The 15,993-nt window shown below is 44.4% G+C and overlaps 1 protein-coding gene across 2 annotated transcripts in view; it reads right to left on the bottom strand.

Annotated features, from left to right (window-relative positions):
* The window catches only part of ZNF638 (zinc finger protein 638), a 108,202-nt gene that overhangs the window by 42,477 nt on the left and 49,732 nt on the right, over positions 1 to 15,993 (bottom strand). Inside the window, exons 2-4 of one of the 2 annotated variants that reach the window (XM_060779525.2) lie at positions 13,478 to 14,906; positions 7,632 to 7,693; positions 4,960 to 5,001 (exon numbers count right to left, since the gene is read on the bottom strand). In XM_060779525.2, coding sequence (XP_060635508.2) covers positions 4,960 to 5,001; positions 7,632 to 7,693; positions 13,478 to 14,906 — 1,533 coding nt within the window. The remainder of the gene's footprint in view (positions 1 to 4,959; positions 5,002 to 7,631; positions 7,694 to 13,477; positions 14,907 to 15,993) is intronic. The other variant, XM_067468429.1, reaches the window with a different exon arrangement.

Raw genomic sequence — 15,993 nt, 5'->3', positions numbered from 1 at the left:
AGGAATTGGACCCAGCTGACAGTAACTCCAGCGATTCGGATGAGATTTAAGCAGCAGCTTGGGGACAGACTAATCGCAGAGTTCAAAGTGTCGCATGCCGTGTGCCTTGTGTTAACTCCTGCCCTGAGTTCTTGTTGCAGCTTCGTGTTACCTGATCGTGTGAACAACCCTGCTGGTTCCTGACTCGTGAGTCTTCTGTGCTTTGACCCTCGGACTGCCTGACAACGCCCCTGCTTTATCCTGGAAACTTCGTTGGACCGCTCCTCATGCGGATAGCTGTTTGCTGTTTTGTTGGCCTTTGAAACGGACTATGTTTTCCTTGCTGAGTTCAAGCTGTTTGCTTTAGTTTAAAGACTGACTTTCCTTTCGGCAGCTACGGCTGACTGAGACCGGTTTGTTTACATTTCTGCTGACTGCAAGCCTCCTTTGTTTACATCTCTGAAGTGAAGAGACTCCTTTTGTTTTGCTAATAGACATTAAACACCTTCTTTTAACTACTACGGTGCCGTTTGTTTTGCTGCCTGGCCTGGGTCTCGACATAATTAATGTACAATAACAGTTAAATTACACATTTCCATTAACAACTAATAAGCAATCAACAATACACAGTTATCACAAATCCCATCCCCGATCGCCTCATCATCCAAGCGTGATCCAAATTCGTCGTCCATCGTTCCGTTCCTATGTTCAAATTACCAAAATTGCACTGAATTACTCAAACGCCTGCACAAACATCCAGGTCTTCAACTTTCTACGGAATGTCATGAGAGATGGTGCCAGCCTCACGTCTACAGGAAGGGCGTTCCACAGCCGAGGAGCCACCACCGAGAAGGCCCTATCTCTCGTCCCCGCCAACCGTGCCCAATGTTTCTCAAATACCAGGAAAATGCTTTTTATGCATGTGTTTGGTGAATAGGGAACTACAGAATGAGACCTCAGTCCAACAAATTGGATTTGGAAAACAATTTGGACATGAGATCATGACTCAGTATTTTATAATAATAGTAGTAATAGTAATAATAATAATAATACTTCATTTGTATCCCGCTACCATCTCCCCAAGGGACTCGGTGTGGTTTACATGAGGCCAAGCCCAAACACAACAATACAGGCAATAATCACAACAATACAGGCAATTAAAATAAAACATAAACGATAAACATATAACATTATCAATAAGACAACATACAGTTAAAACTGTGGGAAGGCCAAATGTAAAAATTAAAATTGGAAATAGTGCTGAGGCATGGACAAAAAGGTGATAGTGGCGTTTGTGGAAAGACATACGAGCAGACGTAAAAGTATAAAGTGCTTTGGAGGGACAAAGTGCTATGGAATCATTATTCCGGGAAGGCACACTGGAACACTGAATCTGTCTGATTGGTTGATATGTGTTTTAATTGCTTAGACTGTTTATATTTTGATGAGATGTGTTTTATTGTTTACCTGTGAAGCACTGAATTTTTGCCAGATTTGTAAGCTGCCTTGAGTCATGGCCATATAGCCTGAAAAACCTACAACAACCCAGTGATTCCGGCCATGAAAGCCTTTGACAATACACTGCCTTGACTCCCCATTGGGGTTGAGAAAGGCAGGGTAGAAATGAAGTAAATGCGTGACCGCATCTCTGTTTACGAACCCACGCGTTCACTTTGTTCATCTGGAGAGGCCCTGCTCGTGATCCCGCCTGTGTCACAAGCGCGTTTGGTGGGGACACGAGACAGGACCTTTTCTGTGGTGGCCCCCTCCCCCGACTCTGGAACACCCTCCCCAAAGATCTTAAGACAGGCCCCTACACTGGCAGTCTTTAGAAAGAACTTGAAGACCTGGCTGTTCCGATGTGCCTTCCCAGAATAGGAAATCTCCAATAACAAGTCCCAGAAGCACTTTATTAGAACTAAGGTTGCTGCACGCAGCACACTGCACTTGCCCTATAAGCCTTATATACCACCTGTCACACTTTTAATTCTGTACCCATTACTCTGGCCCGGCCCAGTTTTATTGTGTTTTGGTGTATTGTTTATTGCTTTAATTGTTTTTAATTTGCTTTAGGTTTTGTATTGTTATGTTGTGTGTTGAGGCCTTGGCCTTTGTAAGCCGCATCGAGTCCTTCGGGAGATGCTAGCGGGGTACAAATAAAGACAATAATAATAATAATAACAATAATAAATAAGTAAATAAATACTGCCTTTGCAGTTTACCCTTTTTTTTCTTTTTCTTTTTTGAAAAACTGGGAATGAAGCCTGGAGTTTGTGCAGGTTTTACATAAAGGTTCATTTTTAAAGTCTAAAACAGGTATGGGCAAACTTCGCCCCTCCTTCCAGGTGTTTGGGACTTCCACAATTCCTAACAGCCAGTAAACAAGGGGTTAAACACTCATTTGGGTGTTACGTGGTCTCTTAAAACTCCACATCCACATTCAAAGAATAATCAGAATGAGAATCTCAAAGGCTTTTTTAAAAAAAGTTGGACTTGAAAGAGATAAACAGCAGCAGAATTGTTTCAAAAATAATGATATACTGTCTTTATGACAATGCTGGATGGATTATGGAATTATAGATCGGCGAACATTGGCCACAGGATGATTTTATTACTGTTATTGTATTGATGTGATGTTTTAACTAGTGACAATTGTTGATGTTAAATTGTAAATTGTATATTGTACTTTGTGAATTGTTGGGCATCGAATTGTGCCTTTTTTGTAAGCCGCCCTGAGTCCCCCCCAGGGGGTTGAGAAGGGCGGGGTAGAAGCACTCCAAATAAATAAATAAATAAATAAATATTTTAAGGATACTACTGATTCTGGAAGGCAGCATCAGCATAAATGGACCAAGGAGAAAGTTGTTGTTGTTGTTAATTTTATTTATACTCCACCTTGCTCCCTTGTGGGAACTCAAGGCAGCGAGCAATCCCGCACTTTAGTCGCTTTAGTCAAGTTTTCAAAACGCAATGTTGTTATTATTATTATTATTAAACTTTATTTGTACCCCGCTACCATCTCCCCAAGGGACTCAGTACAGCTTACATAAGGCCGAGCCCTCAATACAACAATAAAACAATAGCAACAATAATACAACAATAAATACAGCTCATAAACAGAAAATAGCAATAAACATTAACAATGACACAGCGACGTTTAAACACCTATGGCATGGCCAAATGTACTAATTAAAATTTTAAAAAATAATGCTGGACGTGACCAGGTGACATATAAACAGGATAGAAATTTTGGAGAGGGATAGAGCGTGCAGACAATCCTAGATCACTACTAAAGGTAGTGTATAGGGTTACAGCCTGTGTTAGACGGGGTCGCACTCCCCCTGAAGACGCAGGTTCGCAGTTTGGGTGTGACCCTGGACTCATCGCTGAGCCTGGAACCCCAGGTATCGGCGGTGACCAAGGGAGCATTCGCACAGTTAAAACTTGTGCGCCAACTGCGACCGTACCTTGGGAAGTCTGACTTGGCCATGGTAGTCCACGCTCTGGTTACATCCCGTCTTGACTACTGCAACGCTCTCTACGTGGGGTTGCCTTTGAAGACGGCCCGGAAGCTCCAATTAGTCCAACGGGCGGCAGCCATGATACTAACAGGAGCAGAGCGCAGGGAGCACACAACTCCTCTGCTGCACCAGCTCCACTGGCTGCCGATCTGCTACCGGGCTCAATTCAAAGTGCTGGCGCTGGCCTTTAAAGCCCTAAACGGTTCTGGCCCAACTTATCTATCCGAACGTATCTCAACCTATCAGCCCACCAGGACCCTAAGATCTTCTGGGGAGTCCATGCTCTCTATCCCGCCGGCTTCACAAGTGCGGCTGGCGGGAACGAGAGACAGGGCCTTTTCTGTGGTGGCCCCTCGGCTTTGGAACACCCTCCCCATAGAGGTAAGATCAGCCCCCTCGCTGATGGTGTTTCGGAAAAGATTGAAGACATGGATGTTTAAACAAGCATTCGGTTAATCCGTTGCAATGAATTATGATGACTAAAGGACTGGTAATCATGGACGATGAATTTGGATTGCGACTCCAGTTACGAGATGCATTGGATGGTTATTGGTGGCCCAATAATTTGTATTGTATATGTGTTTTATGCTTTTAAACTGAATATTGTTGTTTTTTAAGTGTTGTAAACCACAATGAGTCGCCGATTTAGGCTGAGATATTAGCGGTATACAAGCGCATTAATAAATAAATAAATAAATAAAGTGCGTTTAGGGACATATTGCTGGGAGCAATGCAAAAGTAAAAAACAAAACAAAACAATTAAATAGTACAGTGTGGTAAAAAACAGATTAAATTACAATACACTTAAAATAGCCTATAAAACCCACAGCCCCCCCCCCCCGCCCCCCATCTGGGCTGACAGAATTCTCACAGAAATCAGCAGAGAATAACTGAGGAGGGTGACCACACAGTGTTGTATTATTATTATTATTATTATTATTATTAAACTTTATTTGTACCCCACTAGCATCTCCCAAAGGACTCGATGCGGCTTACAAAGGCCAAGGCCTCAATACACAGCAATTCAAACTAACACCACACCAAAGAAATCTATGCCATTTTCAAGTGTTAACCAGGCAATTCAGACAGTACCTATTATTATTATTATTATTATTATTATTAAATTTTATTTGTACCCCACTACCATCTCCCCAAGGGACTCGGTGCGGCTTACATGAGGCCGAGCCCACAATACAACAATAGCAACAGTAATACAACAATAAATAAAACTCATAAACAGAAACTAGCTGAGAGGGGTGGTATACAAATATAGTAAATAAATAAATAAATAAACACACACCTTCATACAGAAAAAGCCCAACTGTGATAAATGGGCACATGCCCACCATCGATTCCAGCAAGCAACTGCAAAGACTCGACTACAGATCTAGAATATAATTTTCCCACCCAAAGAGGCCAGGCCCCATTCTAAAAAAGCGCCCGCCAAAATGTATGTTACCTTTCTGGTGAAGAGAGAGATTCTGGATTCCAGTCTGGGTACCTGTTTCAAAAATAACATCATCAGTGCCAGGTTATAATAATATTAATAAACCTTTATTTATACCCCGCTACCATCTCCCACAGGACTCGAAGCGAGCCCAAATACATCAATAAAGCAATAAAACAGAACAACAAGCAATAATAAATAACTCATAACAAAGCAAAACAATAACAATAATCACAACGCATTTAAAAACCTGTGGCAGGGCCAAATGTAATGATTAAAATTAAAGATGCTGGGCATGTCCAAGTGAAATAGGATGGATATTTTTGGGATAGGGTGTGCAGACAATCTGAAGTCTCTCGTAAAGTGCATTTGGGACATATTGCTTGGTTCTGGCCAGCCACATTCCTACTTATAGAATCCTAGAATCAAAGAGTTGGAAGAGACCTCATGGGCCATCCAGTCCAACCCCAATTTGCCAAGAAGCAGGAAAATTGCATTCAAAGCACCCCTTGATTTATGTTCATACTTGAACATAAGAGATTGTGTAGTACCATGACAGAACCATCTCCCCCTCTGGACTAGTCAAGGCCCCCAAAATTGGTCCCATTCATTTCATTTCTGTTTCATTCCGTCCATTCGGATGGCACGAAACGGAAAGGCCCTTCCTGAAATAATAATACAATCAATACAAAAGGTAGGCAGACCTGCTTTTTGGATGGATTGCATGGAGCATATGGTGAAATCCCCCCCCCCCCCCCCCAAATGAAAACTAAAACAAAAATACAAAACAAATATCTGACCTCCTGATTTCAGGATGCTCGGATGAAAACAAATTGGGGCTCCCTCTGAAAGCTGGGACACAAAACGGATCAAGGGAAGTCCCGAATGCACATGACTACTCTGTATTGCAAACACAGATTGCTCATCCCTGATCCAGAGTTTCAAACTCCAAAGCACTCCACAATCCAAAGATCTCCACCTTGGTAGTTCAGATAGTGACACCTTTGTTTTATATATTTTTGTAAATAAGATTACCTTCCAGCCATGTGTGGAAGTTTTATATGAAACTTAGATGAATTTGTTGTTTAGGCCTCCAAAATGTCATATGTAAAATCCAAAAACCAAGACACTCCTGATCCGAAGCAGTTTGGAGAAGAGATGTTTAACCTGTACTGGCTTGAGGCCCCTCGCATTTAATCCAGTCTGATAAATCAGACCAAGAAAAAATAATAATAATACTCAAAGAAGCCAAACAACGCAAGGGAACAACGGCTTCAAACTACAAGGAAGGAGATTCCACCTGAACATGAGGAAGAACTTCCTGACTGTGGGAGCCGTTCAGCAGTGGAACTCTCTGCCTCGGAGGGAGTGTGGTGGAGGCTCCTTATTTGGAAGCTTTGAAGCAGAGGCTGGATGGCCATCTGTCAGGGATGCTTTGAATGCCATATTCCTGCTTCTTGGCAGAATGGGGTTGGACTGGATGATGGCCCAAGAGGTCTCTTCCAACTCTTGGATTCTATGTTTCTATAATGCCCCAATTGTGGGGAAACGGCCTCTCTTGCAACCAAGCTTGCCGAAGCTGGACTGTAGGCATTTTCCTTTTGGGCCCTGCTGGTCTGGACCTTGCCCTTTCTGCTGCTCAAAATCCTGCAGCAGGAATTGCGTGTCCAATGGGACCCTGAGCTGTTCCTCTTGGGACCCTTGCAGACGCCTACTCTTGACATCTCCACAGCTAGGTTTCTAATTAACTTTTGTTCTGCCACTTACAGCAAGTATATCTGACCCACCTAATAACTGATTTTTTACATTTGCAAGAAAAGTTTTGGATTCCCCAGCAATTTAGTCCTCTCTGCTTCACCTCACCCTTCCGATCACCACAAAACCTCAGGCTACACACCACTGGTCCTTTCCCAGCTGTTTCAGGCTGCACTGTAAGCCTCTGTGGATCGGTAGTCAGGCGGAAAGTGACCTTAAGGTAAGCCTGAAGACCAATCCTGGATAGAATCCTAGAATCCAAGAGTTGGAATAGACAGAATAGACAGAAGCAGGAATATTGCATTCAAAGCACCCCTGACAGATGGCCATCCAGCCTCTGTTTAAAAGCTTCCAAAGAAGGAGCCTCTACCACACTCCGGGGCAGAGAGTTCCACTGCTGAACGGCTCTCACAGTCAGGAAGTTCTTCCTTATGTTCAGATGGAATCTCCTCTCTTGTAGTTTGAAGCCATTGTTCCGCATCCTAGTCTCCAGGGAAGCAGAAAACAAGCTTGCTCCCTCCTCCTCCCTGTGGCTTCCTCTCACATATTTATACATATATAGCTTTTCTGCCATTCTAATTATATGTAACCCATGCATAAAAGCCACTAATCTTTCTCATCCACAGATGGGTACTGCACACCAATGGAGCCAGAGGATGGCTTGCTGGCGGGAGTGTGACCAAAGCTGTTGTTATTGATGCTGCTAAACCAGGTACGGGCAAGTTTTGACCCTCCAGGTGCTTTGGACTACAACTCCCACAATTCCTAACGAGGGCCAAAGTTTGCCCTTGCCTGTGCAAAACTCTATAGTATGGAACTATTTCCAGCAGTTACCCACATCCCACAGAATTCAAGGGCTTGAGAAAGGGTGGGAATGACAGGCATCCCCTATCACACAAATTGCGCACAAACTAAAGGGAGGTGCTTACTGTTGGCGCAGCTGGCGGCAACTCTCGAGGTGGGTTGAGGAATTCTGGTGCTCGATCCAGTCCTGCAGGAGGGAGAAAGCAGACAGGCATCATGGACGGAACGTGAGGATTACGGGATGCTGGACAGATCTCCATGGCACCGGTCTTTCATTCTTCACCCCAAGAACGCCACTCCTGCACAGGCTTTTCATTTTTATCCTCCAACAAGGAGTAGAAATATTCAGGTTGTCCACAATGAATAAACACAAAATCCCTTTTTCTTTCTTTCAGCAACATTACCCAAAAGGCAGTTTAGGAGAAATACAAGGAGAGCAATCTAATGTGCCATGGTATCAAGGTCCTGCAGGCCCCTTTTAACACTGGGAACACACAGCTTCAGTGTCTCTTCCTAAACAGAAAAGGTTGTGATGCCTGCTCTGGCCATCAAGTCTCCGTTCAAGCTCAGTGAATGGGTGGCACAAGCAGGGAAGAGGGAGTGACATTCCTAGCACATGATACAAAGCAGGCATAGGCAAACGTTGGCCCTCCAGGTGTTTTGGACTTCAACTCTCACAATTTCTAACAGCCTTCTGGTGTTTTATTTATTTATTTATTTATTTATTAGTCAAACTTATATGCTGTCACTCCCCTAGGGCTCAGAGTGGCTTACAAGAACAGACTAAAATCTAAAACAATTTAAAAACAGCAATATCAAAGATCAAAAGCCCGTCGAAACAAATATGTCTTCCATGCCCTGGGGAAAGCTGATAAGTCCCGCAAGGCACGGACTTCAGGTAGCAGAGTATTCCAGAGGGATGGTGCCACTGCTGTGAAGGCTCTGCGTCTGGTTGCTATTAGACGCAAGGTCTTGACACTGGGGACTTCCAATCTTGGTCCTCAGAGTGGAGGGATCTCTGGGGTTGGGAGGGGGTGAGGTGGTCCCTCAGGTACATTGGCCCCAGACCATGCAAGGCCTTAAAGGTGAGTGCCATCCCTTTGAAAGTGATCCGGTGCTCAATTGGTAACCAATGCAGCTGCAGTCAGATTGGGGTGATGTGGCGTCTCATCGGAATTCCCGCAAGAAGCCGAGCAGCTGCATTTTGTACCAACTTGAGCTTCTGGATCACCGACAGAAGAAGGCCAATGTAGAGGGTGTGACAGTAGTCTAGTCTGGAGATGACCGTGGCCTGGATCACCATAGCGAGGTCATCCCTGGACGGGGGGGGGCAGCCGTCTAGCCTGTCTCAGGTGAAAGAAGGCGGTTCTGATCATGGCGGAGACCTGGGCCTCCATCGTCCGCAGAGGGTCCAAAAGGACTCCCAGACTCTTGACCAACGATGACAGGCGTCATCGCTGAAGTCCAAAACACCTGGAGGGCCAAAGTTTGCCCATGCCTGCTACAAAACCACACTGTTATGGCTGAAACAGAAGTGTAAGAACACTCTTACCTGTGTTGCAAAGGTTAAAAAAACCCAGTGACCAAAATTCGTTATACACATTTTAAGTAAACTGAAGATATTAAATGTTATAGAATTTCACTGAGCTGAAATATCAAGTCGAGCTGATATGTGTTTTCCCTTTGCCAATCAACATGTATCGTGAGCAAGATGTTATAAGCCCCTAGGCTCAGGGCCCTGAAAGGAGCATTTCTTTGCTCTCACAACTGGGCAACTCCCTTCTCTGGAGGCTATCAAAAACCAAATATTTCTCACAGGAATTCTACAGGAGCCCAACTCAGAGGACTTTGCTGCATTCAACAGCCAAGGGACACTAGGCTTCACATCTAAAGTAGAACAAGTTCAATCAGGGTTTCTTAGAAAACTGTTTGCTGTCCCCAGTTGTGTTCCATCTGCTGTTTTAAGACTGGAATCAGGAACAGCCTCATTCGAATCACTGGCTTGGAGAAGGGCCCTAGGATACTGGATGGAGAGGGTGCACGAAGGGCCTGAAGCGGGATATACATATCTGATTCAAAAAGACCTCTTTAAATCCCACCGAATCAAAGTGCTAAATCAGAAACTCAGGCAGATGGGCCTCTCAGAGAATGCAGTTCTTAGCGGAACGAATCAGTGACATAGACAAACAGGACTCAATGATTTTGGCGTGCTCTACATGCTCTCCATTGAGTTTAGGCCTAACATTTAATTCTTTGAGAGGTGCCAAATACTTAGAAAATGTAAACATCCCAAAATTTCGCCTTGCTTTCAGTTGGGCCTGATTCAATGCCCTCAAATCAGCCATACTAGAGGGTAGATACAAAGGGACTGATTATGAACACAGAGTTTGCCCATGCAGGGAGGGTAAAATTGAAACTGTAACACATGTACTTTTTATTTGCACAATTTACAAGGACCATAGACTAAGGTTAATATCCCCTCTACTCACCAAGTGGCCAGGAAGATCCCTAAGTTGGTACTGCACTTATTTACTGTCTGATCTTGATAAAAGGGTAACGGAACAGGTGGCCAAATTTCTGTTTGCAGCGGCAAAAAGCCGCAAGTGCTTCATGAATAACCTGTAAAGGCTGAGTGTAACAAAGAGTACTTGGGAGACTTATTATTAATTTGCAATCAGTTCCTGTTTTAGATTATGTAGACAGTCATTCATCCGATAGCAAATGGTGATACTTGTTTTTATTAATTATAAGCCAAATGTGATATTAATTGTTAATTGTTGTATTTCATCGTTCTACTTTCACTTGACTTAGCCAATGGTTTGTTGACCGAAATAAAGGCTACTGACTGACAGCCAAGGGACACTAGGAAACTGCCTCCCATAACTCCCAGGAAGGAGAAGGGTGGAACAGGGAGAAAAGTAGTGCTTCTTGGAGGTTTCCAGGTATTTTATCCCTGCCACCCAGGGACTGGTATCATGTCTATTAGAAAGATAGTTGACTGACAGGCAGAGAATGCCTTAGCTTTCCATTTATGGACAGTAAAATGCTTAGAAAAATATTGTGCATTTCAAAAGCATGCAATCCAATTAATAAGAAACATATATGTTACAATTCAATGCTCTAACACTATGTTATCAGGGAAAGAGGACATAATCCAGTTTAACTTTTCTGAGCCTATGCGCCAGTGCAGGCAGTAACATGAGGACTAGGTTACAGCAATCACATCACGAGAAACGTAGCTATGATTCAGGGAGAAATGAATCTCTGGGAAACTGAGTGTAGCCTCAAGGCTGTGATTAAAAACAGAGCATTGGGGGAAGTCTCGACAGACAAAAAAATGAACTTATTTCTGAGCAGCTAAGCACATAATAATTAAAATTCAATACTTCACGTGTATCTCTGCATATATTACAGGTCACAACATATTGAGTGTACTAGCTGTTTCAAAGGCATGGGAATGAGAATGCAGGGCCCTTGATGTATGTGTATGTCAGAATATGTTGATGCATGTAATGTATTTTAAATGTAATTTCATGTAGTTGTAATATGGATGCTACAAGACTGAACTGCTGTGATGTATGTTTATGTTTGAGGCTGTGAGATAGTAGCCCTGAGATACTCTCTGAGCTGAGTTGTGAGAGAAATTAGGGAGTATCTGATATCTGCCAAGCAGCCGCAGAATTGTTTACACGTCTACTTCCTTTGTTCTGCCTACTGAGTACTTCTTGTCTAGTCGCGTACTGTAATGGATGTATTTTGAACTACTCTAAGTAAATTGAACCTGCTTTGTAACCAGAAGTCTCCAGAGTCCATGATTTCTACCAAGCATGTGCAAATACTTCCGCTAAACGCTAACAGTGTAGAGGTGGAAAAAAACCCCAAACAGTGGTTGATGAAAACGTCATTTTAAATCTATTCATAATTATCAGAGGCCTGAAATATATTAAATTTTGAAATTAACATAAAAACATTGAAAATCTCAGTTTGTCTCCAGATGTCTAGCAGCATTGCATTTCTGTGGCTGAGATCATGGCACTCCTTCATCCAAAACAGTGATTCTCAACCTGTGGGTCCCCAGGTGTTTTAGCCTACAACTCCCAGAAATCCCAGCCAGTTTAGCAGCTATTAGGATTTCTGGGAGTTGAGGGCCAAAACATCTGGGGACCCACAGGTTGAGAACCACTGATCTAAAAGATCTGCATCGATGCCATTTCTGACAAGAAGCAGGAGGGCATAATTCTTCAAACAAACTGGGAGCATAATTCTTCAAACAAAAATTATTTTTAGTCAACTTTTCATAGCAGTTTTAAGACTCTTGGATAGATCCCACACTGGTAAATCCATGAGAAAAATCAAGGCAGGACAACTAAGGACAGCATTCAACTTTGGTTCTTGTGATGCTAATAATTCACCTGCCATTCTAAGAAGTGAACTAAAAAGCTGGAGTGATACTGGACATAATAGGAGATGTTGCATGAAGCTGTGGCCACACTCAGCTCTCTGACATGGTGCCCTTAAAAAGGTGCCCACCTGCAGCCTATTTATTTATTTAGGGGATTTTTAAACACTTTTGGCACATAGTAAGTTCTTTCAAACAGCTATGTTTGTTTCTTTGACCTCTTTTCCTTTCCCCTGCTTTCCTTATATTTCTTTGCTTCTTTTGGTTTTGAAAATTTAATGGAATATAATGAAGGCGGTAGGCTTGTTCGCCGCAATTATCAAGTCGGTGTCCTCCTCCTGGGATCTCTCTCTCTTGGAGGTTTCAAAGGGGGGTTGGAGGGGCTCTCTTGGGACCCCCTCCTTCCCACCCAGACTATCCTCAGCGAGATTGTCACCAACCCCGACCTTATCTGTCATAGTTGGGGAGTTATAGTGGTCTCCAGACCCCCTGGGAGGGGATTCCAGTCCCTAGAGCTCTTCGAGCTTCAGAGAACTGTTGCAGCCTCCATTTTGCCTTCACCCGGAAGTATACACACAAATTGATGTGTATGGGTTCAAGTACATGCCCACCAGCCACTTCAATAGTTACACCGGAACCAGCAGCACTGCAGGACTGCGTGTGGCCCCCAAAAGTCAATAACATTTTGACTTTGCGGGGTATGTGCAGTATTGTATTGTTGTATTGTGTTTTGAGGCTTCGGCCTGTGTAAGCCGCATCGAATCCTTCGGGAGATGCTAGCGGGGTACAAATAAAGTTATAATAATAATAATAATAATTCCCGCTATGTGTTTGGAGCACTTGGGCCCCTGAAAACACAGGGAGCAATTTTTAAAAAATAGAGAGCAAAAAGGAAGTGCCATTGGTGCCCCCCCCCCCCCATGGCAGAAACACCCCTTCATGTCCCCAGAACACACCTGGTAGCAAGAAAATTGAGTTTTCATCAGCTTCCATGGATCCCTCTACTCTTCTACAATTCTATTCAAGATAAGGTACCTAACATAAGACCATGGGAACTGCTGGAGCCAGTGCAACGCCACGCCAACCCTGTGGAACTCATTGCCTCCATACATTAGAGCAATGTCGGAGTTGCGACCTTTTGTAAAGGCACTCAAGACTTGGCTGTTTGATTGTGCATTTAAGTAATCGGATCTAATTTGCCAAATAGTCACTGTTGAACGTTTTTATATTGTATAAATGCTATTTTAGATTGTAAGTCGTTCGGAGCACCTTGGTGGAGAGCGACTAATTAAGAAATAAAGTGTAGTGAAGTTTACATGAAGGGGTTTAAGCGATTGTTTGCTTGGCACGAAACAGTTCCTAACTGTTCTACTGGCTACAGCTGCTATGGTTCCTTTAGAAACAGCCAGACCCAAGTGAAGCATACTGTCCACATCAGACACACACATTTATTTCCAATCTTCTGGGTTGCTGGTCATCTCAGGGGGAATGAAAATAGACACCGACCCACGAGCCAACTAAGCCTCAGTGTATACATGTATGCAATTATCTGTGAGGAAAATAAGGACTCACCTGCAAATGTCTAAATTCTACATTACAGAGTGAGCATATATGTGGAAATATTCTTGGAGACATGGCATAGTAGTCATTCATCATTGACGGCGTTGGGAGCCTCTTCATCTTCTGGGCGTTGATTTCTGCGAAATTCGGAAGCCAAGAGGCCTTCACCACTCCGAAAGGAGAGGAGATGGGGCCCTCGGTCTCTTTGGAGAATTTCTTCTGGCTGCTGACGGGCGCACGGGGGCCGTGAGAAGCCTTGGATTCTTGAAGAGTCCTGTCCTTCAGGCCCCCCGTCACCTCGGGGACAAACGGGGGTGGCGGCCGGCTCATGTCGGGCATCATTGGTGGCATGATGGGTGGCGGAGGAGGAGGCATGTTGGGCGGAGGGGCGGAGGGCACCACCGGAGGCATCATGGGCGGGACAGGCGGCTTGGTATCCATGGGGAAGAAAGACTGGCCGCTGGGCGTGCCCCTCTGGAACCCCATCTGCCTGATGAGCTCTTCCACTGCGTGCATCTGCTTACTGGTCACAGAGTGTGGGGCCTGAAACTCCTTGGCACTCTCCTCGGCCTCTATGTCTGAGCTGTAGACGTTGAGCTCAAGCGGCCTTTCGTCATATTCGTATTTGCTTTCGTGGCCATAATCAATGACCTTGCCCTTCACCATGGGGCCCCGGCCATCGTCGCCATGAAAGCTCTCCTTGTTGTCTCTGTCCTGAGGCAAACCGGGCATCTGGCGAGTCGTCTTGCGCATGCGGATATTCCTCAAGATCAAAGGCATGTTTTCAGGTGTCAGTTGGTCATCGGGGTAGCGACTAAGTTCTTCCAAGTCTTCATTCGACAAGCCAAAGCTGGCCAAGATGCTGGAGGCACTCTCGTTTGTGTAGCGCCTCTGAACGGGTGGGCTAGGCTCTGCCATCCTTCCAGGACCAGGCTGGCCCTGGTTACTATTTCCAGAGGGAAAAGGATTGTCCCATTGAGGAGCGTGCCCGTCGTTTGTCGGTGGCGGCCCCATTTGCCTTGAGTCCATTCTGTGCTGGTTGCCCGGAACATTTGGCCTTGGGAACCCCGGCCTTATGTCTGGTCCCATAAACCTTTGGGGCATTCTGTGCGTAGGACTCGCCGGGTGCTGCCTCTGAAGACCTCCTGGCCCGGGCCCCTGAAAAGGCCCCTGTGGCATGGGACCGGGAGGATTGGGCCTCCTTGGCCTGGGGGCCATGTTTCCTCTAGGGTTAAACATGGCGGCCTTCAGGAATGCCTCATTGAGCAAAGCGTAAGGTGCGACAGACTGGCTTGAAGCAACCGAGTTCAACTGCTGAAGCGCCAACTGTGTCTTAATCTGAGCAAGCTGCAAGGGAGGAGGGCCCAAGAGAAATGGGCTGGCAATGCCAAGGTTCAGAGAATTCACAAGGGGTGCAAAACTTTCCAAGAACACCACAAAGCTGAAAGTCAAAACACACAACAATTAGGTTACATTTATAACTTTCAATCCCTTGATTAACATGGTTCTATTGCCTCTAGGAAATGGCTTAAAATGCATTCTTATGTTCCTTTTTTTTCAAAATGGCTAATGGTTTTAGCAAGTGGAGCAATTTATCTCAGTCACTGGTCACAGAATCATCGATTGTGATTCTGATATAAAGATGTCATTCATGTCTCATAAAATTTTCATCAAATACCCTTTAGGCCTAATTCAAACAACAGTGAAAAAAGTTTCCAAGCAATGAAAACGCTTCTGTTTCATTATAGCCTTAACGATATGAAGGCTAGAAAGAAAAAGGGAAAGACAAATTGTAACACAAGCCTCTAACTGTAGTTGCATTACATTTATACATTACATTGAATTCATGGCTAAAGTCAACACATACAGGACCAGTCTATGTTACTTCTGATATAGCTTTTGGAGCAGCAGTGTCCCAGTGTGACCTTTTTTATTTTTCGTGTCAGGAGCGACCTGAGAAACTGCAAGTCGCTTCTGGTGTGACCTAATACACTTGGAAAATAAGAAACCAATGGCCCTATATACATTTTCAGGGGAAAAAATCAGTTTCAATTATTTTGCAACAGAAAATATTTGAACAATCACATGACTGCATGGTAAGTTACGCATAGAATCCTAGAATCCTAAAGTTGGAAGAGGCCTCATGGGCCATCCAGTCCAACCCCATTCTGCCAAGAAGCAGGAATATTGCATTCAAATCACCCCTGACAGATGGCCATCCAGCCTCTGTTCCAAAGCTTCCAAAGAAGGAGCCTCCACCACACTCCGGGGCAGAGAGTTCCACTGCTGAACATTTCTCACAGTCATAGAATCAAAGAGTTGGAAGAGACCTCCTGGGCCATCCCTTCCAACCCCATTCTGCCAAGAAGCAGGAATATTGCATTCAAATCACCCCTGACAGATGGCCATCCAGCCTCTGTTCCAAAGCTTCCAAAGAAGGAGCCTCCACCACACTCCCTCTGGGGCAGAGAATTCCACTGCATAACAGAAAAGAATACCTTTAACCAGGCCTGCACAACCTGAAGCCT

This window comes from Anolis sagrei, chromosome 5 (assembly GCF_037176765.1).
Source record: "Anolis sagrei isolate rAnoSag1 chromosome 5, rAnoSag1.mat, whole genome shotgun sequence".
In the NCBI taxonomy this organism is placed as follows: Eukaryota; Metazoa; Chordata; class Lepidosauria; order Squamata; family Dactyloidae; genus Anolis; species Anolis sagrei.
The sequence above is the reverse complement of the archived record's forward strand: the minus strand, read 5'-3'. Positions and strand labels throughout refer to the sequence as shown.